The sequence below is a fragment of the Trichechus manatus genome, unplaced genomic scaffold (genome assembly GCF_000243295.1).
Source record: "Trichechus manatus latirostris isolate Lorelei unplaced genomic scaffold, TriManLat1.0 scaffold00148, whole genome shotgun sequence".
In the NCBI taxonomy this organism is placed as follows: domain Eukaryota; kingdom Metazoa; phylum Chordata; class Mammalia; order Sirenia; family Trichechidae; genus Trichechus; species Trichechus manatus.
The window spans coordinates 906,450-931,665 of record NW_004444084.1 but is presented as its reverse complement, the minus strand read 5'-3'; the positions used below and the strand labels follow the sequence as shown (position 1 = coordinate 931,665).

The 25,216-nt window shown below is 40.0% G+C and overlaps 1 protein-coding gene across 1 annotated transcript in view; it reads right to left on the bottom strand.

Annotated features, from left to right (window-relative positions):
• Positions 1–25,216, bottom strand: part of PDGFD (platelet derived growth factor D) — a 279,880-nt gene that overhangs the window by 11,394 nt on the left and 243,270 nt on the right. The window contains exons 5-6 of the mRNA XM_004385849.2: positions 21,447–21,645; positions 5,523–5,737 (exon numbers count right to left, since the gene is read on the bottom strand). Coding sequence (XP_004385906.1) covers positions 5,523–5,737; positions 21,447–21,645 — 414 coding nt within the window. The remainder of the gene's footprint in view (positions 1–5,522; positions 5,738–21,446; positions 21,646–25,216) is intronic.

Sequence of the window (25,216 nt, the reverse complement as noted above, 5' to 3'; positions counted from 1 at the left end):
CATTTCTCAAGCTGAAAAAACTGAAGAAAAATTCATGCTTACAGTTGCAATATTAAAGGATTCTATGGAAAAAATACTGAACGACTCAGGAAGCATCAAAAGAAGATGGAAGGAATACACAGAGTCACTGCACCAAAAAGAATTAGTTGATGTTCAACCATTTCAGGAGGAAGCATATAATCAAGAACTAATGACATTAAAGGACGAAATCCAAGCTGCACTGAAGGAACTGGCAAAAAAACAAGGCTCCAGGAATTGAGGAAATACCAACTGAAATGTTTCAACAAACAGATGCAACACTGGAAGAGCTCACTCGTATATGCCAAGAAATTTGGAAGACAGCTACTTGGCCAACCGACTGGAAGAGAACCATATTTGTGCCTGTTCCAAAGAAAAATGATCCAGCAAAATGTGGAAATCATTGAACAATCTCATTAATACCACATGCAAGTAAAATTTTGCTGAAGATAATTGAAAAAAAGTTGCAGCAGGACTTTGATAGGGAACTGCCAGAAATTCAAGCTGGATTCAGAAGAGGATGTGGAACGAGGGATACCATTGCTGCTGTCAGATCGATCTTGGCTGAAAGCAGAGAATACTAGAAAGATGCTTACCTGTGTTTCATTGACTTTGCAAAGGCATTCAACTGTGTGGATCATGACAAATTATGGCTAACATTGCGAAGAACGGGAATTCCGGAACACTTACTTGCGCTCATGAAGAACCTCTACATAGATCAAGAGGCAGTCATTCAAACAGAATAAGGGGATACCGTGTGGTTTAAAGTCAGGATAGGTGTGCATCAGGGTTGCATCCTTTCACCATACTTATTCAATCTGTATGCTGAGCAAATAATCTGAGAAATTGGACTATAACAGAAGAACGCGGCACCAGAATTGGAGGAAGACTCATTAACAACCTGTCACATGACAGATGATCCAACCTTGCCTGTTGAAAGTGAAGAGGATTTGAAGCACTGACTGATGAAGATCAAAGACCACAGCCTTTAGTATGGATTACACTTCAGCATAAAGAAAGCAAAAATCCTCACAACTGGACCAATAAGCAACATCATGATAAATGAGGAAAAGATTGAAGTTATCAAGGATTTCGTTTTACTTGGATCCATAATCAACATCTATGGAAGCAGCAGTCAAGAAGTCAAAGGACAAACTGCATTGGGCAAATTTGCCGCAAAAGACCTCTTTAAAGTGTTAAAATGCAAAGATGTCACTGAGGAGACTAAGGTGTGCCTGACACAGGCCATGGTATTTTCAGTAGTCTCATATGCATGTGAAAGCTGGACAATGAATAAGGAAGACCGAAGAAGAATCGATGCCTTTGAATTACGGTATTGGCAAAGAAGGTTGAATATACCATGGACTGTCAGGAGAACAAATAAATCTGTCTTGGAAGAAGTATAGCTAGAATGCTCCTTAGAAGTGTGGATGGCAAGACTTTGTCTCATGTACTTTAGACATGTTATCAGGAGTGACCAGTCCCTGGAGAAGGACATCATGCTTGGTAAAGTAGAAGGTCAGCAAAAAAGAGGAAGCCCCTCAACAAGATAGATTGACACAGTGGCTGCAACAATGGGCTCAAACACAGCAAGGATTGTGAGGATGGCACAGGACTGGGCAGTGTTTTGTCCTGTTGTACATAGGGTCACTATGTGTTGAAACAGACTCAACGAAACCTAACGATTGTCAAGACAGTATATGTTTCCTAAAAGCTTCTCTTTTTAAAAATCACTACCAAAAGTATCTGTTATATCCTATTTATTTCAAGAGGCACAGAATAGTTGTTAGGAAAAAGGAAAGAAAAAAAAGAAAAGAAAGACAGAAAGAAAGAAAGAAAAGAAAAAAAAAAAACTTTACCATGGTGCCTAGAAACTTTTGAGGACAGGAAATTATAAAGATGGAAAAATTTACTGCACAGTGAAGAATGCTCAAACCCCTACAGCAGAAGTAGCCTGGCCTGTGAAAAGAGCAGTGATATTAGTTGCATCAAAGGATCTGTAATTTCCTAGATTTTACTCCCTAAATGTTGAGCATTGAGATATTTGCGGAGATACACGCAGGCCTGATTAGTGTGACAAGTTCGAGTCACTCCCTTAAGGGTGCTCATTTCTCATAAAAACTCATTTCACATCTCATCAGTTACAACCATGAGCTGGGGAAACTGGTTCCTCATTTCTCTGAGGTAAGACTATAGACATAGAACTAACAGAATAAAGGACTAGGATCTTTCACTAAAGAGCCTGAGCACAAGCAACCCCCATTTCTGGAAATGGAACAAGCTTTCTGCAATTTTCTATAGGGCACTCAACATAATCATAGCTGTGACACATTTTTAGGGTACTGTAGAAGTCTAGGGGAAATATGACAGGAATATTTGTTCCAGGTATCCAGTTACTGACTGAGTGATTGATGTTGTTTTGTCCCTTTGTCAGCACTTGGCAGAGTGATTTTGTGTAGAGCTCTGCAGAGTCCTAGAAGCAAAAATACTATGACACATGTTTTAAAGAGATGCTTTAAAGAACAGTTTCAAAAGATGCCAACATCTTAGACTCACTCATGTGAAAAAACAAAGAGACCAAGGGCTTTCCGTTCTAGATATTAACTGTGAACAGAAATTTATAGGTAGCAGCCACTGTGTACGGAGATGAAAAAGGAACTAAGAGAAGGAGAATGGCTAGGCCCTTCAGAGTTCTGCAGTGTTAACCACCAGGGAGGAAAAAGCCCTTTGCGGGGTGTGGTTGAATCTGCTCTTTCCGCAATAAGCAGTTAAAAAATCAAGCTGAAATAAAGCACTCTACAGATACAACAAAGGCCTGAACTTAAGTATTCTTCCTCAGTTGTTACTAAGGAGAGATCTTGTCATTTCCTACATCTTCCTAGATCATTTAACTGCAACCCTGATTATTGCATTTCACATTTATCCTTAGGGTATGTCTAAACATTACAAAATGCAGGTTTTTTAGAGGACAACGTTCAATCTAGAGTTCTCCAGTTCATACAAAAATAAAACACAACGAACACATACGATGGCATTCTCTGGATATAAAAACATATATATTTTTTTCCTTTAAAAACTGTGGGGTGGAGTAGGTAATTCTTATGCCTAAAAAATATGTTCTATGTAGGTCTAAAATAGTATGTTTCCTAAGCCTAAGCTGAGCATGGTCATTGTGGGCTACGACTTCCTCCATTTCCCAAGTTCAAACTACCAGTTAGGAATGATGTACCTATTTTCGTTTATGCTAGAAGTTAACCTCCTACTATTATCATTATTGTTTTTAAGCTAAAAAGAAAGTCCACTTTTACAAAGCTGGAGATTTTATTTAGGGAGAACAATCTATTCTTTCTACCACCCGTCTGTCAGTTTGTCGTACTGCGGTGGTTTGCATGTTGCTATGATACTGGAAACTGTGTCACTGGTATTTCAAATACCAGCAGGGTCACTCAAGGTTTCAGAAGAGCTTCTAGACTAGGAAAAAAAAGCCTGGCGAGCTACTTCCAAAAATCAGCCAATGGAAACCCTTTGGATCACAATAGTCCAAACTCATTGTGCATGGGATCACCATGAGTGGGAGCCAACTGGACATCAACTAACAATAACCTTGTCTTTTGTTTTAGTGGATACTGAGAGAAAGTAACTCAAATGAGAATTCTTGTTTATTCCCTATCTTAGTTTATATTTTTAAACGTATTTCTGTATCATGTTTCACAGCTTACGAAAGGCATTTCATATGCATTCTTCTACTTGATCCTCAGAACAACCTGGTAAGGGATTGTTTGATAGAATTTCTTAGTCCCATTTCACATATGTGAAAACTGAGACACTCCAAACTTCAGCAACTTGCATACGCTTTCACAAGCAGTAAGTGTCAGGCCTTCTAAGTCCTCTTAAGTCTACTCTTTATTTACGTTCAATAAAACACTAGCTATTTAAAAAGGAAAAAGTATAGTACTAGTACAAGGGGCCCTGGTGGCACAGTGGTTAAGCGCTCAGCTGCCAACTGAAAGGTTGGTGGTTTGAACCCACCAGCTGCTCCACAGGAGAAAGATGTGGCAGTCTGCTTCTGTAAAGATTACAGCCTTGGAAACCCTATAGGGCAGTTCTATTCTGTTCTACAGGGTGACTCTGGGATAGTATCAACTCTATGGCAATGAGTTTATCTGTTTGCTTGTTTGTTTTTCAATAGTACTAGCAGCGATGAGAACATAGACTCCAGAACCAGTTGATAGGGGTTCAAGTCCTGGCTCTGTGATTTACTTGGCCATGTCACTCTGACCAATGTACTGATCCCTTTAGGCCTCAATTTTCTCATTTATAAAAAAAGAATGAAAATAGCACCTCCCTTACAGGGAGCTGAGAAGTCACTAAGTGAGCTCATGAGTACTTACAATAGTGTTTGGCACACAGTAAATGTTTATTAGTGTTTGCTATTATTAAAGGCGGGGACAGACTACCCAATAAGCAAGGTAAGCAAGGGCTTAATTGTGCTTACTTCTTAATCTGTAGTGAACAATTCCACATGTTTTTCATCACAAAATGTGAAATTGCTCACTACGGATTATGAAGTAAAAACATGTGAAATTGTTCACTACAGATTAGGAAGCACGCACAAGTAAGCCTGTGCTTACCTTGCTCACGGGGTAATCCGTCCCTATCAGGGATTGTAAAATTTGAAAAGAAGCTTTGATTCTGTAGAATAGTGTTGTAGGTTTGGGAGAGAGACAGATGCCAGCCCTACCTGAATGTAGAATCTTTGATGTGGTGAAAAACATGAAATTGTTCACTACAGATGATACGGTAAGCACGGTAAGCACAGTGTTTACCCTGTCTATTGGATAATCTGCCCCTGATTAAAGGGTACCTTTCTCTCTACATTTTTGTTGCTCTTCTATTTTTATATTTACTTATACTTATTTTTACATAATTCAAGAGCTGATTCCCCAGGTAGCATTCAGTAGTATTTAGGAAAAATGAGCATTTCTAGAGGAAAAATACGTTCACATTCAGAGAATGAAAAAGTCTCTGACAATTTATATTTTCTGACAATTTATATTTCGCTATCTTTACTGTGCTTAATTTTTTAATGCCTGAATTTAATTAAAGTTTGACTCTTAGCATTTTCTTAAAGCAACCTAGATACCGCTGTCATATCCTGTAAATGAATAACATCATATTTCTAGAAGGATGCCAGATAGGCTTGGAAATTACTATACCATACTTTTGATTATATATTCTAGCCTGGCTGTTGTTGATCCACATGGTGTATCGTGAGAATTAGGAAGGGGAGTACCTTTTGCAGGATGAATTTAAGGCAGTAGGCTTGGTGAGGCTAACACAGGTAAAAATTCAGCTCCGAGTCATCCCCCTGGCTGGGAACCCTTGGGCAGCGAACAATCTGAACAGCCACATGCAGTGGCCCTGTACCCTATAGATTACATGACTGATGTAGCCAGAAAGAGCTAAATGTAGCATGGCAACAAAGACATTTCAGAATGACATACCTCGTGATACTTTTTCACAGTTTTCCCTGAACTGCACGTGCAGGACTTCCAGTTGACAGTGCCGCAGCCACAATTTCCTCCACAGCGCTGCACGAGGAGGCAACGTGGAAAGAAGACCACGTTGGTCAGCTTCAGCTCCTCTCTTAAATTGACTGAGTAATTCCTGGGAGTGCAACTGTACCGCTTGACATCATCATTGAGCCTGTCCAGGTCAACTGCAAACAAATACACACACTGTGGAGACGTGCTTTTGGGAACGGGGTGGGAAGATTCTGTGAGGACAGCATTAGCCCACAGATTAAATCTGTCCTCGGGATCTCAGTCACTACCCCAAACACCTAAAGTGGAAAATCTAGCTTATCTTTTGATACTATTTTCCCTTTTTTTTTCTTTTTTTTAATTCCTGGCTAAAATCTGTATCTTGGCTCAAATTTCCTTGTACGTTTTCTCAAAAGTAAGAAAAAGAAAATGTTCTGAGGAAAGAAAAGCAGTAAGCAATTTAAAATAATTCCTTTATTATCTTTTTTGGCCTTTTGTTTCTAGATAAATCCTTGATTCTAAGTTATTTTTATAATATAATTTGAATTATGTTGGGGATAACTAATTATGTTAGGGATAACTGATCTATTTGCCTGGCAATGAAATTTTAAAGTAAATGTGGGGAAGAAAAAAGTTCTAGCTTCATTTTAACTCAAAGGTCAACCAAAACATTAAAGAAAATGGCAGATTTTGGTTGCTGTGAATGTGGTACATATTTGTGTGTTGGGTCCTAGATGGCAGTAGAGCATAGTGGTTAAATGCTTGAGCGCTGAAGTAAAGCTATAGCTGCCTTCACATCATGGCTATGCCTCTTTTTAGTTGGGAAGTTACTTTTTCATCTATAAATTGTAAATAATATAACTTTTTCCATTTCATAGAAATACTTGAAGGATTGATTGTAGTGTGTCTGACACTCAGTTGATGCTGGTTATTATTATTCATCTTGATTCATTTTAATTATTTCCCCATTTTTTCCGCTAAAAGCCAGGTAGTCAAAAACAAGCAAAACAAACTTCCAGGTATTTCTCCTTTTTGGCCACTAAAACAAACAAACAAACAAAAAAAAACCCGTTGCCATCGAGTCAATTCTGACTCATAGTAACCCTATAAGGCAGAGGGTTTCCAATAGGGTTTCCAAGGAGTGGCTGGTGGGTTTGAACTGCCGATCTTTTGGTTAGCAGCCGAAAGCTTAACCCCTGGGACACCAGGGTTCCTACTCTATGTAAATAATTGTCAAAGGGGCATGGTTAGTGGGACGTCTATGAATTAAGAACATCACTCTAAATGTTCAACTCTAGGTCATAAATACTTGAATAAAATCTGTATTATTGTTTTATATGAATTATATTTGAATTAATGTTCTTAAAAATCCATCTAATCATCCATCCATTTGGCATCCAAATCCCATGACTGGTGAGCACATACATGAATATCTTCTCACAAGAATGTAGTTAGGGTGCCCAGACTAATCCAATTCCACATGTCCTGGGAGCTCAGAGGCCGGGCACTGAGCTGGATCTTGCTGAAGAGACAAGGAGTAGCCACACTGCAAAGGAGCGAGGGAGTTCCAGGGAGGGTGGGGAGTAAGTGAAAAAGGAAGTGGGTATCAGGGGGTCATGGAACGCTAGATGGGACCTACATAATCCTTTCTACTTTATTCTTTCAGTAATATGGGTGATGGCTACTATTCATTCAGTGCTTACTAAGGACCAAGAAATGTTCTAAGTACTCCACATACTCCTGATCTCTTTTATTTTCATAAATATCCTGTACTATTACTCCTACTTTACTTGATGAGAAAACTGAGGTCTAGAGAAAACTGGGCTATGATTGTCAGTGGTTTGGCAGTTATGTAATGATGTGATTTGGCACTCATATAATGGTGTAATTTGGCAGTTATGTAATGATGTAGTCATCCTCCATGATGTGATCTGATATGATCAGCCAACCAGTTGTAAGGGGAGTTTCCTTGGGGTTGTGGCCTGCATCCAATATTTATATGGATGTTCTGGAAAGCTCACTTGCTTGATCTGGATCCCGCATCTGGCTCATTATCATCTGAACTTCAGTTCTTGGGACTTGAACCAGCTGCCTGTCCTATTACCTGCCAGTCTTGGGATTTGTCAGCCTCTGCAGCCTGTGAGCCAGCAGCCAGCCGTGTGACCTGCTGATCTCGGGTTCTTCAGCCTCTGCAGCTACGTGAGTCAGGAAAAGCCTCCAGTCTGACGCCTGACCAGCAGGCTTGGGACTTGCCAGCCTCTACAACTGTGTGAGCCATTTTCTTGAGATAAGTAAATAAATACATATATATATACACATATACACTCTTCAAAAAAAAATGCAGTTAGGAGAAAATCATTTTATCTGCACAAGTTCTAACCACCATTTCTTAGTGTACTTCCCTTATGTACTAGCTAGGTCACCACAGGGAGACTCTATCCTCAATAAGTGTCTTAGTATTAAACCAAAACTTCTTGAGGAGCAGTAAGGAAAGGTCTCTCATGGTAGAAATCAAAGGCCAAGGACTCTGTCAGTAGAATACATCTGAGGAAAACTTAAAAAAAAAAGAAAGCACAAGTCTGAGCAAGGAGTCCACTTGATCCCAGGAAGTCAGTGAATTTCACTGACGGCAAGGAAAAAAAAACCTGGTCATATGGCTGGATGACCCTTTGAATAAGGAATTAAATGGCAATTGGACCGATGCCCCACCTGACTGTATATGTGGGTAATGCCCTTGCATATGTGCAATGATGCTGTGATTCTCAAGGACAGGAGTTTATCCCCAACTGTTATATGCTGAGCCTGGGACACTGTCGGGGCTGAATACATGCTAAATAATCATTGTGCATAATTTACTGCTGGTTGTCCCCCCCTTCCTTTGTAAAGACATGTCACAAGTTTAGCTACAATCAATCCAGATTTAAATTGAATGAACCCTGTCTTGGGAAAGGCACCATTGTATTGCAGCTAGAGCCCTGAAAATAACTGCAAGCAAAGCAGGAAGGATTACATAAATGGATTAAGAAGTGCGGCAATCATCCATCACAAGTGTCCCCTTGAGATAAATACTGATGCCGGCCTATGCATTGCTGGGCTGTGGGCAGGGCTGATGCAGAGGGCCAAATCTGCTGCCTGTGATTTGGGTGATATATTAGTCTAATATTGTGGAACCAAGAGGTGTTATTAGCAGGAAAGAGTTGTGATGTGTGGGAAGGCAGAAAGGAAGTAACAGTATTGAGTCTCCACTTTAGTTCACTTCTCTGCTAGGCACCTTACACATATTACTATATTATTTGTTCCTCACGCTTTTTGGTACAGGATCAGTGAAAAAGAGGAAGACCCTCAGCAAGATGCATTGACACAGCAGCTGCAACAACAGGCTCAAGTATAACGATTGTCAGAATGGTGCAAGACTGGGCAGTGTTTCATTCTGTCGTACATTGGGTCGCTGTGAGTCGGAACCAACTCGATGACACCTAACAACAAGAACAGCCACCCTTCTGAGGTGGGTACTATTTACCCAGGGTGAATAGTAAGTGGTTCAATTGGAATTGAAGCCCTTCCCCCTTTTGCTCTATAGCCTTTGCCACATCAACAGGAAGAGGGGCATGACGGGTAACTCAGTAGCTGAAGGAAGAGGACCACCTGTAGGGTGTTATACTGGGGGATGGGTGGTGAATGGCCACATTCTTATTTCCAGGATATACTCAAGCCACATGACAGCATACCTACTCTACGGAATTTAGCTAAACCCGGAAGTACCCTCAACAAGGATAAGGCATACATGCTTTACTCCACGTGAAATGAAACCCCTTATATTATATAACTGTTTTAGGGATTAGTGCTGGTGACTTCTGTTTCTTACCAGCCATGAAGAAATTTACCCTGCTGTCAGTTTTATGCATCAATTCACTGATGTGACTAAAAACTGGCCCAGTATGATGCTGTGGAATCCAGCTGCCCTACTTATAAGGGGATTGAAACCACCGAGGCACTCAATTTAGAACTAGAACTAAAAGGCTCTTCTGACTGGATGCAAATAATTTTAAAGCATGATTGCAGACTCTCTGCAGGGGATATTCCAGTCAAAGAAGACTGATTAGGCAGCTTGGCAGAGCAGGGAGCCACGCGTGAGGCTGAGCGGCAATTAAGGCTTCTGGTGCTCGACTTGGAAGGGGGACTGGTAGAGAGCCTTTGGGACGGAGGCAGGCCAAGCTGTGCAAATCCAGGAAGAGGGGCTGCCCTCTTCCATTCCTGCCTCTATAGCTGAACATTACAGAGCAGCAAGGATGCTCCCAGTTTCATTCTAAGGCCCATTAATCTCATCTAATTTCCCTGATTTCACCCAGGTGTACATAATGTTATAATCCCTCTTTCGCTGTCCTTCTGAATTTGCATCTTGCTTTTTCATGGATCCTTCAACATCAGTTAAACTTTCTGGTTAACATCAGTTAAACTGTCTGCCTGCTGACAACCTGCTAGAAAGGCTGAGAAGTATCCACTGCCCCAAATGGCTTCCTCTGGACATTAATCCAGCGTCAGGTGCAGCACAGTTCAATGGGGCCTCTTCCTTCCATAGTCCCAGCCTCAAAGCACAGCCCAGTTCCAGAGGTCCCTCATGCCATGATAAGAAGTCTCAGATTTGAGCACTGGGATGGGAATATGTAAAGCAATGGTATATTTATGAATGCAAAAAAACAATCCAAACCTGTTGCTATTGAGTTGACTCTGACTCATGGCACCCCATGTGTTTTAAGAGTAGAACTGCTCCATTGGGTTTTCTTGGCTGTAATCTTAATGGAAGCAGATCACCAGGCCTTTCTTCCACAGTACCACTGGGTAGGTTGGAACTGCCAAACTTTAGGTTAGCAGCTGAGCACAAACTGTTTGTGCCACCTAGAGACCTTGTTCAGTTTCTGATAGATTAGAGCTTACGAGTGGGAGGAAGGAGAGTCAGCCTCGTCTTTTTGATCCTGGCCATCTGTATTACTAAGTGCCAGATAGTGTGGAAAGTTCTTCACATACATGATTGCATTAAATCTTCATAAATGCTATGAACTGCATACCATTATTGCCCTTTCTTATATAGATGAGGACACTGAGCCTTTGAAAAACTAACAAAAAATCTTGTCCACAGACACACACCCAGTGAGTGGTAGAGCCAAGTTTTGAATCTAAGCTTTTTAGTGCCTCTTGTCCTTATGAGCTTCAGTCTGAAGCCCTGAAGGATGATCCAAAGAGCAGCTTCCCCGGCCATGTTACAGCCTTCCCACTGGAGGACCACTCGCTACTCAAATGGCCTGACTACTTTGGTGCATTGAAGGACCCGGAGCTGTCATTTTCAAGATGTTGTCAATTACATTTACCTGAGCATGAGTCTGTGCATACACATTCATCATGTTCACACTACTAAACCAGGCAACTGCACAGAACCCACTTTTTTCTTTGATATTGTGCAATATAAAGAGTTTCATCCTTTTTTACCTGGACCGAGGGGACTTTTGCCAATGCAAGCTCTTCATGTTGACCTAATTGCTGCTTGAACCTCTTCTTGTCCTCCCCTACCTATAGTCTGTGTCATGAAAACCAATAAGAGGCCCACATGAAGAGCTAGAGGAGTTGATAACAATGATTGTCCTTAGTAGGAACAAATGCCAGAATCCTAGAGATTCTTTCTCTATGACAGATAAAGCCAATGTTATATTTCACATACTTGGCAAGCAAGGGAGCCCTGGCCACGCAGTGGTTAAAGCCTTTGACTGCTAACCTAAAGGTCAGTGGTTCGAAATCACCAGCGGATTCGCAGCAGAAAGATGTGGCAGTCTGCTTCCGTAGAGTTTACAGCCTTGGAAACCCTATGGGGTCGCTATGAGTCGGAATCAACTCCATGGCAGTGGGTTTTTGGGTTTGGCAAGCAAGGTATGGGTGGTAAACAGCTTAAGAAAAGATTTTTGAAGTCTTTTCTAACTTGATAATTTCAATTTTTGTGACTACAAAAATTCATTGTGAAACAAATAACCCCTTCAAGTTGAACTTTTTGTTCCTCCCATGCATGTTTAATTCACTGCTTGTTTTGTTCAACAGGAAGATGGCTTCATGTCAAGTCTCTGTCAAGTTAACGGCTGGCTTTCACTGTGTTGCTCTGTCATCAATCTTTATTCTGTTATATGTGTCACCAGACTTTGTTCTCTTCATCTTCCTGAGTCTGCTAGGGTATCCAATTAAACTTCTGCATGTTATTAGAGTTAGCCAGTAATCAATGTATAACAGCCTAGCCTAGCCTTTATAATGGTGAAATCCTTTATAAACTGTTTAGCTGGCAAGAGCAGCGGCACGTATTTAGCACATGGAGAGGGCATGAGAAACTGAGCACTTGAAGTCAGGCTGTGCTCTTTTTTAACATCATGCCTTTGTCATTTTATTTCACCTTCTCTACAATCGGTCTGCTACACCTTTTTAATCTTTTATAGCCTAAGTCAAAAGGCACGTTCACCTGACATCTCCTTTCACCCCTTCACTGCGTATTCACTACACTTTCTCTGCTTTCTGTTATAGGACTGTCTTCGTAGAATTTTCTTTATCGGTTGCTTTATTTAGGTGCTTCTCTTGTACTAAGCTGTAAGGTTCTCGGAAGCAGGAAGTGAATCATCTTTTTATCCCTACTTTTGTAGTGTTCTGTCCCTAGTAGAAGGACGGAATGCGGGCCATTAAGTCCACCTCCTCTAAAAATCATTTGGTTTCAAGTGTTAGAAGCAGGAGACTGCTGAAAGAAACACATCATCTTTGTAGTCTAAGAATATGTGCTATTTCAGGATATTTAAAATAACTAATTGAATCCAATAAAACAGCTGATGTCCTCATGGTACCCCCCACTAGCCAAGCATTAAGGAGCCCTGGTGGCACAGTGGTTAAGCCCTCTAATGCTAACCAGAAGGTCAGCTGTTCAAATCCACCAGCTGCTCTGCTGCGGCAGTCTTTATCCATAAAGATTACAGCCTTGGAAACCCTATGGGGCAGTTCTGCACTGTCCTATAAGGTCGCTATGAGACAGAATCGACTAGATGGCAATGGGTTTATAGAGCTAAGCATTTCCGATCTTCTTTAAAAGCCTATCTTTTGTGACTCTGAATGAATACCCATAAACTTAGTCGAGATTAGAAATGTTTGTCCATTTATAGCCCTATCAATCAATCCTGATTTTCCTTGCAAAGAACAGGTACTCAGTAATTACTACCTTAATACATCAAGTATTTTTTTATTTAATTTTTCTTCTCATAAGAGAGGGAGAAAGATTCCAACTATCTTTCAGAGACTGAGTAGAGTGTCATCTCATATGTAGCAATGTTTGTCTTTGATCTCAAGACAGGCCTGCTGTGTGGTAAAGTGGGGAGGTGTTAGGCTAGAATTGAGAAACCAGAGTTGTAGGACCAGCTCCACCATGGATGAGCCATGATGCATGAAGATTATTGGTGTCAAGACCCATGGAAATTAGAACCAGTCCTATATATGGCACAGGATGGCATCAAAAAAGCTGGTTCTCCGATACATATCTCAAGGTGCTAAGGAACACATCTTTGCCAAATAGGAAACAGTACTACAATCTGTTACGCAAACTGCTAAAAAATTGACTTTGATGTTGAAACACTAAATTTACCACAGTTTGGGGGTGGGAAGTGAGGGGGATAGATGACTAATTTTAGTATTTTTACTCCAAGCAAACAGAGCCTCTCAGCCTTTTACAAGGTTCATGAATTCCCCAGGAGGAGTCTGTTCATCTTTATGGACATTACTACCTCACTGTGATTTGCAGATTCACTCTTCTATAAATCAGCACATAATTTTTTTCATATCTCTACCCCCAGTCTGGAAGTACAAATATATCTGGAAAGCAAAATTGTTTCATCACTTTTAATGAGGAAATATTGGGGTATCTTTAACTTAAAATAATGACTCCATTTGTTGGTTTAATTTCAAAGGAATGGAAACATTTGCCACTTGTATTTACAAAAAGACAAAGTGATCAGCTGGTTTTCTGAGGCCAGAGCAGACAGAAATTAACTTAAATCACAGTAAAAGTTTCCTGATCAGATAATTCCTGATTCTCAGGGTTTAAAATGTTATTAAGCTCTGAGTGAATGGAAATGTATCTAGCACCTACTATGTGGCCGGCACTGTGTGAGATGTTTCCACAAACCCAAGCCTCACTGAATCCCCATCACGGACCCTCAGCTTAGAGATTACAATTCCCGTTTGATAGATGTGGAAACTGAGATATGTAGGAGTTAAGTAACTTGCTTAAAGTCACCAAGCACAGAGTAATCATTCAATAAATATGTGCTGGAAAATGAATGGATGAATGAATAGCTGCAAGAGCCTGAGTGAGTCATGAAGGCAGTTCATAAGGCAAATAACACCAGGAACTCATGACTCAGGAGGATGTATGAGGCATATCTATAAAATGAAAAATAAGAAAACAAGTTAGGAGAGGATTAAGCATCAGGGAGGCCTTTAGACATTTCTCTCTCTCATACTTGACTGTGAGTCTCTGAGCTTTAAATACCCTGGTGTCTCCCACTGCATATCAAAGCTGACAAACCCAGGTTCACGTCATGGCACTCTATTTTCTAGCTGCCAAGGAACCGTTCAGATTTCTTTTCCTATGTAAAATGGGAATACAATACTTCCCTGCCAAGAAATGCATTAAGGTTGAGTGAGCTAAGAGTATGTGAAGCATGCGCCGATTCCTGGGCGGTTCCTGCCTCTTAGTAGGCAGGTCCCACATTATTGTTGAAATGAATAAAATAGTTAAGTGAGGCAAGGTTAAGAATAGAATCACCCAAAACCAGAAGTCACAGAGATTCTTCACTTGGGGATCTCCAAGGAAATGAAGGTCATGCCCATCTCAGTCTGAATGTCAGAATGCAATGATTATGTGTACTCAGTTTAACTTCATGGGACTTAGCACAGTCCTTTGCAAGTAAGACTATTGCTTAGCTGGATTCTCCCAGCACCAGCAGCTCCTGCTTGAGCCTGTGCTTCAGGAAGGATGTGCTGTCTCTTCAAGTCCCCTGTGCACCCAGCAAAGGATGCTTTAATGGTTCCCAAGGCTTCACGGAAAAAAATGGGCATGGAATACACAAGGCATGCACATTCATCTCGAACAAGAGTAATAGCTGTGGAAAATGCACATTAGTACACCCAGACACTAAAAGTTACCCATGGCTTTCCATTGCCAAATGGATTTTTCCTATTGATTTGCATCTGAATTATACACCTAGACAGGAGGAATAACTTTGATTATGAGAGTGGGGTCAGGATATCCACAAAGATGGACAATTTCGTCTAGAAGAAAAGCAGAGAAAGCAGTGGCACGAGGAGGAAACACAACTGACAGTGTCCTTGTCCCTGCGCTGAGAGTGTTCTTCAAACATTTTATGTGTGTGCCCTCGTCAACACATGCAACATGATAAACAACAATATGGCTTTTATTAATGCTTGCTGGCAAACCGACTGATGGGGAATCTAGATACTTACAAATCATATGACTCATAAACAGTGGCTAAAGTTAAAAAAAAAAAGCTTAGCAAAGAAAATATCCAACAAGTAAAATGGTAAATGGTGCCAGAAAATTTCTGGGTAAACAGTATCATAAAGAAGTTTAGTACTTGGCGATTATTCTGTAAACTTTTAATGAGTGTACTAATTATACAGATACTTGAATATGACAATATTTGGATACTATGTATGAGGCTCTCTAGATTACTAATGATTATCTCAGAGCCTCTCAGGGAAGAGAGCACAAGAGTTCACAGAAATATCTTGGTCTGTGTAGAGATCTGTAAGCAATTAAAGCCAAAATAGTAGCTATGAGAGCCCACAATATGCTGAGTGGTGCAAATGATTAAGTACTCGGCTACTAACCGAAAGGCCTGGTGGTTCAAATCCACCCAGAGGTGCCTGGGAACAAAGGTCTGGTAATCTGCTTCTGAAAAATCAGCCACTGAAAACCCTATGGAGCACAGTGCTCTTTGGACACGCATGGAGTCTCAATGAGTGGGAGTTGACTTGACAGCAACTGGTTTGGTTTTTCGTATATGTTAGATATTCTGCATATTATCTAATGCTAACACAATTTTGCAAAATTATTATAATTAGACCCTTTTTAGGGATGTGGAAAATAGAGGCTCAGATTTGTAAGTGACTTCCACAAGATCTTAGGACCTGAGTTAGAATTTTATTGAAAATTTGTTTGAAAACAAAGCCTATGCTCTTTCCACCACAACATCTTGCTTTCTTTTGTTCTATTTCTATTAAAATTTACAGTAAACAATTTTAATATCGATAAAGAAAAGTTTTAGTTGGAACATATGACATGGTTCAAAAAAAAACCCAGTGAAGCTAATCCTTTTTCAAGGATACAAACTAGAAAAATAAATCCATTTTGATTTGATGTTCCCAGTATCTGTGTTTGTTTACTTTACAGAGAAGTAGCTACAGAGTTGATATCTCAAGACCGACTTATCTAATTCATCCCTGATGTCAGCCAAGGGCTTTTTGCAAATTCTCGCCCAGATATCAAAATAAGCAAATGGAGAAAGTTGCAAGTCTTCAACTTGTGGTGACTTCAGCTTGCTTCTAAAATATGTTAATGTCTTAATACACTTAAATTATTTCCCAGATTCTAAATTACTTTTGAAAGAGGGAAACTTGACAGAGGGAGCAAGAGGGAAACTTAAATAGCACCTAATTAGCATGCCATGGCATGACAAAGAAACAGTAATAAATAACTAATAAAAAAATAAAAGCTATTATGATGAGATTTCAGAACCAATTCAAACATTCTGAAATGAAACATTTTTTTATTTCATTTAATCTTCCATTCCTTATGCCAGTTATTTACCTATAAAAAGTCCATAAAATAAAGAAGTCAATGTCATGTAGGAAATTCTAAAATTAGTATTTGATCTATGGAAATAGATCAGTAACTATCCCAAAGTTATAACATCTAACCATTTAGAGTCTGTAAAAAGCATATATTTCAAACTCTATCATTTGGAATCAATTTAATATAATATTTGTTCCACTCAATTTTAAAATGCTGATTTTCTTTTTTCTTTAAGAAAAGTATATGCCAACTTCGGCATGCTCACCTAAAAAGGCAACTCTTTGGGGAAGAATTTATTTTTATTAAGCATAATTCTAGTTCAAAGCTTTTAATTTGGAGAGTCCCAACAATTATATCCATATTTTAATCACAGTGGAGCCCTGGTTAAGAGCTAAGCTGCTAACCAAAAGGTTGGCAGTTCCAATCCACCAGCCACTCCTTGCAAACCCTATGGGAGCAGTTGTGCTCTGTCCTATAAGGTCACTATGAGTTGGAATGGACTCAACAGCAACAGGTTTAATCACAACACTTAACCTGTGAAAATAGGCTACCCTCCTTGCCGTTATGTGCTGGGTTTTTCTACAGCAAACACACTGTCATTCTGGGAAGTTAAGTTCTCCTGTAATAAGCAAAAGAACGAATCTCACATTGTTAAATATCCATAAATCAACTCTTATGTAATGTCCAGTCTAGTAGAGTTCAAGGACAATCATTTTTTAATTTAGAATTGTCAACTTTCATACTCTGAACTTCAATATACCCTGCTCCTAAGTTTATAGGTTGTGTTTTAAATGAATCATAGTCTAGTTTCAGTTGAGCTACAGAGGTCATGCAGTGATTCAGATGGTGCTCAGGTAGCTTAAAGAGCATCTGTATAATTTTACCTAATTTTGGGCAAATTTTCTACACTTATGATGCATGTCTATCAGAATAAGTAAATGAAACATGAAGTCAGTTTTTCTATTTTTTTAAACTTTTGGGCAGCTTTGAGGTTGAAACATGAGGTTGAAATTCTTGGCAAAAATTGAGTTTTGGAATTGCAGTTATCTACAGATTTCAATGATCCATGCTACCCTTTTCTCCATTACCCCCTAGGAAACTGAAAGTTGGATATATTAACTTGTTATATTATCTTCAGTCCAGAAGCATTTACAGATAAGTTAGAGCTTACCTATTACTTGTGAATTAAAAAAAAAAAGACCTTATGCATTGAAGTTGTGCCTTCAGTACTTGGCAATGTTACCTGTCTCTTTCCTTTCTCTCTTCTGCCCAAACTTTTACTGTTCTCTTGCTTCCCATTTTCAATTATCTTTTTGGAGAGAAATAAAAACTCTCTGTCAACTAACCCCTTTTCTTCCAAATACACAGCAGAAGCAGAACAAAATTTAATTTCAAAATATTAACTGCTGCTGCTTCATTACATAAGTTCTTCACCCAGTGTATTTGTGTTTTATTTTAGAGTTTATAAATCTCTGTGTTTATATATTCACATTCATAGTTCATCTTAGATTCCCGCTGTTTGGAACCATAAAATGTGCTACTTTTGATCAGTTTTGGCAAATGAGAAGAATAGATGCTCAATAGATACTCATAAACAGCAAGCATAATTCTGTACCACATCATTAAGAAATTATTATCCTGATAGTAGGAAACTTTTTTAGAGATCCTCTAAAGTTCATATTATATTTGACACCTAGTGGACTCCCATTACGCATAGCTATTTCCCTTTGTCCATTCTTTTTCATTGTGCCCTTCCTCAAACATCAGGAGACAAGCATAGATTTGTATTTTTAAGTTCCAAAAACAGAAAACAACAGCTGAAATATTAAACCTGGCTTCCCTTGCCTTTGTGATACATGCAGGTGGCTTAGCATGCATGGCATGATAAATAATTAAATCAGCACATTTATACAAGTGCAGGGACAGTGGTGACCTGCCAGGGTTAAATGAAATGGTACAAATCTGCCTTAAGGCTATTTTAAACAAGAGATTAAGAAATGGAACTTAAGCCAACAGGAGGGAGGGATGATGTTTAGTCTGTCACAACTAAGTAGCCTGTCACCTCGATTGCTCTTGCGAGGTTATTTCAGTAACTGGAGGCATTCTTAATGGAGCTATTCACCTAAGTCTAGGGGAGGGTTTTCCGTAAACTTTAGAAATATACTAATGCTGAGTTATTGTTTTCAATTCCACAAACATTAATTGAGCATCTACAATGTGTCAGAGACCATGCCAAGTGCTAGAGATATAAGATGAACAACCTGTGAACCAGTGGCTCTCAATCCTGGCTGCCTCTTAGGATTGATCTTCTAGGAGCTGGAGCCAGGAAAAAACACCAGTATCCCAGCCCCATCCCTGGAGATTCTGAGTCAGTTTGGCTGTGGTGAGACCTAAGCATCTGCATTTTTTAAAGCTCCCCATGTGATTCTAATATTCAGCTGGGGTGGAGATCCATAGAGGTTCTAGAATCTCATATTATCTAAGAGAAAACACAAAGACACAATAATAATGTAGTGATAGGATAGACAAGGTGCTGCAGGGACCCAAAGACTCCTAACTCTGCCTGGGGTGTTGGGCATCCCAGGGAAGAAGACAAGAAAGTCTTCACCGAAGAAGTGCTACAAAACATAGTTCAGGATTCAAAGTAGCTTTAGCTAGTTACAGTAGCCCTGGTGGTGCATCGGTTAAGGACTCCGCTGCTAACCGAAAGGTTGGAAGTTGGAACCCACCCAGTGGTTCCTTAGGAGATAGACCTGGTGATCTGTTCCCATAAAGACTACAGCCTAGGAAGCCCTATGGAGCAGTTCTACTCTATCACATGGGTCACTATGAGTTGGAACGGACTTGACAGCAACTAACTATAGCTAGCTACATTTCTTGAACAAGTACTATGTGCCAGATGCTCTTGGTTGATCCCCCAACAATTCCCTGACATCGCTGTTATTATACACATTTTGCAGATGAGGAAAACTGGGGCTCAGGAAGGGTCAGTGACTTGCTAAACAATCATGAAGCTTGTAAGTGGCAGGGTTGGGATTTGAATCCAGGTCCCCTGACTCCAGTGAAACATAATTTCCAGAAAGAAAAAAAAAAAAAATGAAGTAATGGACTTAGGTGAGTTTTAAATAAGTGCCAAGGAGGGCTGGCCCTCAAATAACTATAGTGGTTAATATGCTGGAAGACATAGTCAGACTTTGTTGCTTGTTTATTCAATACCATTGTTAATATTTGGGGGGATTTTGAAAACGTGAATATTTTATTTTCCTTCAAAACTGACCAACGTTGGTAACATCTTACAGAAAAGTGGTTTCTTCTTCGTGTTGAGTCCAATCTGAGCCCTGGGAAGGTTCAGTTTGAGAACCCCAATGATCAGTACATAGAGTATCCTCTTAGCTGTGCACTTTAAATATATAAGATTTATGACCTGAGCCATAAGCAGAAGGGCCAGGCAGGAGTTAACTAATTAGTCATTTTGGCCCAAATGTTCTAATCAGTCGTGCTTAACGACACAAACATTATCTGCTAATGAGGCCCAGTGTGCAGTTCTTAAAAGTACCCTCAATATTACAAAGTGTAGGAAACAAGCTGTATTTTAGCTAAATACCTCCACATCTATGATGCAAATAAGCCTTACAAGACATTTTTTAGAGACCATTTTAATGATAACAAACCTTAGCAAATAAAGTAAGGACATAACAGACTAGACATTATAGTTTTATTCCTTAAGAGGTGATTACATGTTATTTCTCTATTAGTTTGAGTTAAACATTCAAATGAACACTCTCATCCTAAGATCATATCACTCAGGTATATAATTAAGATATTTATTGCTAAGAGTGCCTTATAATTTTAACTCATAATGCTCTCTCTGCCTGAATGGTCCTCTCTCTTCTAACCTCATTATACTTCCCTGAAACTTCCAATTGAATGTGTGCTTGAAGTTATCCCAGACTTTTTTGTTACCTCTCCCTTGGGACTTTTATATTCTCGAAACTACCCAGGGCATCTAGCACATAAAATTAGTTGCCATAGAGTCAATTCTGACTCGTGGCAACCCCATATGTGTCAGAGTAGAACTGTGCTCTATAGGATTTCCAAAGGCTTTATTTTTTGGAAGTAGATCGCCAGGCCTTTCTTCCGAGGCACCTCTGGGTACATTTGAATCGCCAACCTTTCAGTTAGCAGCTAAGCACATTAACCATTTGCACCACCCAGGGACTCCACCAAGCACATAATAAGTCTTTATAAAGGATTTGTAGAATGGACACTGAATGGGTGGAGCTGAAATCTGTGAACAGGATTTTGATCATTGCTTCAACATGACTCTCTCCTGCCAACACTGACTAAGTCATGGGCTAAATCAACCTTCTTATCTATCAGGGAGGCACAGTAGTTTTTTGTTTTTTTGTTGCATAAGTGCTGCCACTGGAGGCAAGAGACCACTTTTCATTTCCTCTCCACTGCTAACGAGCCAGGAAGTCTTTGGCAAATCCTTTACCTCCCGTGACTCCGGTTGTCTCCACAGTGAAACTGGGGCTAGCAATGCTTTATTTTCCTGGAAGCACGAAGCTTCTAGCTCCAAAATATGACACATCTTCGACTGAAACAAACCTTTCTTAGTTTTATACAAACAACATGATTTGGGTAAAACCCAGAACTTCATCTGAGGTGCCGTGAAAACTATACATGATAATGGACTGGCAGTAATCATCTGATTTATGTGAATTAAATATATTGTGTTGTTAGTCCTTACTTATTATCACTATTAACACTCCTAGTTTGTAATGGTTTCAGCTGCTAAGTGAAAGACTGGTGGTTTGAACCCACCCAGTGGCTCTATGGGAGAAAGACCTGGCAAACTCTTCCCATAAAGATTACAGCCTAGAAAACCCTATGGGGCAGTTCTTCTCGTCACATGGGGTTGCTATGAGTCGGAATTGACTTGACGACACCTAATACAGCAATTACTTACAAAGGACCCTCAAGCCCCTGTTTCTTACCTTTTGACTTTCTGTCATGGTAGGACCTGCCTCGATAATGAGGGGTGTCCAAATACAGATTCTCAAGATCTTCTTGCCATGATTCTGGATTGAAGTGCTTGAGGAGATCCTCCACAGTATCAAATTCTGCAACTGTTTTGTCCAGAGCATCCGCAGTGAGAGTGGGATCCGTTACTGATTGAGAGTGATAGGATACCCCCTAAGAGTGACATACAGCTCAGTGTACTCAGAATAAGTCCATTGCTATTAAAGACAACAGTCAGACAAGTATATGGAAGGAACATACACAGACTGCTAATTATAAGACATCACTTTTCTAAAGACTGCACAAAAGTACTCTGCCATAGGCTCGCCATATTCCTTAGTAAAAGCAATTAATCGTTAAAAGATACTAATCACTCTTTTGTAAATCAAATCTAAGCAGATCATAAGTCTTCCAGTTTATCTGAATTGTAATCACTAAAAAAGATACAGGCTAGTGAAAATAGCAACATTAAGTCATCCAATTTCTTGGTCCAAAGTCCTGAGTCATCCATATCTATATAATGGTAATCTAAATTCTGAAGTCCTTCCATGCAAGTTTTGCATAATTCCTCCCATTCTGCTGCATTTGGTCTCCACTCCCTGTCACCCCCGCCCCTTACAGGTCACCTAGCATGGCAGGTGTGGTGTAAGCAGTGCTGGAATCTACTCTGGGGACATCTTGATAAAATTTGGCACTCTAACCAGCTTATTTACTGTCAACAATGATAATTAGCCATGAAACTGGCTCTCTTAAGAATGAAAGATTCACATGGGAAACATGACCAAAAAAAAAAAAAAAGGTGTTGTAGCTTGCTAGTGATTCCCAGCTGCCATTAAAACATTTTAAAGAATACTCTTTAAATGAGAAACAAAACATCATGGAAAGCCTGCAAGAGATTGTGTATTTAGCTGTGGTACACACCCACATAGGTTTCTAAGCACTTACTTCACTAACCCTTGTACAATCTAGAGGTAAATGAGCCATGATTCAAACATCTCTGTAAAAATTCATGAACCATTAACAAGGAAATAGAGAACACACAGCCTCAAATGATTTCTAAATGTCTTTAAAGAAATTGCCAAACAAATAAGATCCCCCAGGGGCAAATATCTCCTATCACTAAGGGAAAATGAAAATTAATGAAAACTTGCTTCCCTGAAACTTAACTGCAGTATCCTATTGAGAAATAATATGTGCTAAAGAGTTGCAGACAGCAAAGATCACACTTACGGACAGTGTCACTCACAGTCAATGTTTTCTCTCTTTAACCAGTCAAGGTCTAAAGGTAGGTAAGCAATTCAATGACCACTGCTCTCAGTAGAAAGACCCTTTTTAGCAAAAGTTGAGGCAGTTTGAATCTACTAGAAGCTCCTTGGAAACCACATGGGGCAGTTCTACTCTGTCCTATAGGGTCACTATGAATTGGAATCGACTCCATGGCAATGGGCTTGATTTGGTTTTTTTTAAGGAGTACAAAAGTATTAACCTACCATTGGGGTGGAGTCCCTAGGTGGTGCAGTTAATGGGCTTGGCTGCGATGCAAAAGGTTGGAGGTTTGAGTCCACCCAGGGGTACCTCAGAAGAAAGGCCTGGACATCTACTTCCAAAAAATCAGCCACTGAAAACCCTATGAAACACAAGTTCTACTCTGACACACATGGGGTTGCCGTGAGTCAGAATCGACTCAACAGCAACTGGCTTTTACCATGGGTGCAGTGATATAACTTGGGAGCACCTTCAAAAATGCTCTGTAGGGAATAGGGAGTAGGGGCAAGAAAAGGGTAGGAGGAGGCGTGGGATAGACTGGTGAATGCCTCAGGCCAGCTCTTTAATCTATGTCCTGTGTGTGTTGTGGTGGGTGGTGGTAACTGAAGTCCCTCATTTCTTTCTTTCAGATCTCTCTTAGCATCACATGCTAGAGGTGAACAATACCTGTAATTAAGTCCAAACATTCCAAATTCAACTTGTGTTGTCCAGATAATCTCAAGTCCTTGTTGTAGTTAGTTGCCATTGAGTCGGCTCCACCTCATGGGGACCTTATGTCTAACAGAACGAGACTGTGCCAAATCTACAGTCAGTCTACCTGGCTCCTATTCACCAGATGGTTTACAATTAGCTTTGTATCACAGTAGCCCGGGTCTCACATCCAAAAAAAGTTAAGCGCATAGCAGCATATAAAAGCTTTGAAATTAAAATGTTTCCCTGTTTGTTTGTTTTAAATAAAAGCGAGACATCAGTCAAGCCGGTCCCACACAAGCAGCAGCTTTTTGCAGGTGTTCTGTGGAAAGCGGTTGCAAGGAGCTTTTTTTAGGGGGTTGCTCCTAAAAGTGCCTAGATGGTAGCATGTGCCCAGATCTATCCTCAAGAAAATGCGGTAGAGGGGCCCTCACTCCCTGAGAGGAGGGAAAAATATGATTTAACAGGCTGAAAGGAAAATCCAAACCATAGATAAAATGTAAAACTGTCCTTATATATGAGCTTTACTGATACTTCAAGTTTGGACTCAGGTGGTTGACAGAAACAACAGTGACAGTTGAGAAAATATTTATGAGGGATTAGGTGACCTAATAAACCCCCAAGAACATTTTTGTTTCTGAGATAAATATTTTCAAGTTGTTTTTGGGAGAAAGAACTAATTGGGCACGCCTCTTTCAACTACCCCATAAATTTGACCTCATTCAGTTTTTGTTATACATTTGCAAAAATAAATTTTAAAGTTAATGGAATTTCTTTAAAATAATAACCATGTGTAAAAGGTACTTTGAAAACTGTAAACTGCTTTCAGCAAAAACAAAATGTATGATTTTTACAGAAGTTAATAGTAGGCCCAAGGACCCTTGCTCCCATCCCACAAGGTTCTGGAAAAACAGAATTTGAGGAAATAAGTGGGATCTCCCTGGTCTTTTCAGAGGATTAAGCACTGCCTTGACTTGGAACTCAACCCAGAAGAGTTTCCAGTAGATATGGACCCCAGGGCTCAGCTTCTCAGATACTCAAAGTGGGACAATCCATCTCTTTTACAGGAACCAGATTAGCCTTAATTGTCTAAGGGTCCTTTAAGGCTAGTAATTTCTACTCTTAGGGCAGGAATGATTAGACTATCCTGAGCTATTATGTACAAGATGCTTGAGAAGTGGAGGACTCCTTGACAGAATAGCACACTAGGTCCTGGTTGCAAAAGCTGTGGCTGGAGTCTACTTTTCCAGGGCTGCCCAACTTCCCAAGCCTACTGCCTAGTCTACACAGCTCTGAAATATTACCTCCTTTATGTTAATTTTCACCAGCCTGATAATGGGGGCAGTGGTGATTCAGTGGTAGAATTCTGTTATGGACTGAATTGTGTCCCCCAAAAATGTGTGTCAACTTGACTAGGCCATGATTCCCAGTATTGTGTGATTGTCCACCATTTTGTCATCTGATGTGATTTTCCTGTATGTTGTAAATCCCACTTCCATGATGTTAGTGAGGCAGGATTACAAGCAGTTATGTTAATGAGGCAGTACTCAATCTACAAGATTAGGTTGTTTTCTGAGTCAATTGCTTTTGAGATAGAAAAGAGAGAAGCAAGCAGAGAGCAGAGGGACCTCATGCCACCAAGAAAGAAGAGCTAGTTGCAAAGTATGCCCTTTAGACCCGGGGTCCCTGTGCTGAAAAGCTCCTAGACCAGGGGAAAATTGATGACAAGGACCTTCCCCCAGAGCCGACAGAGAGAGAAAGACTTCCCCTGGAGCTGGCACCCAGAATT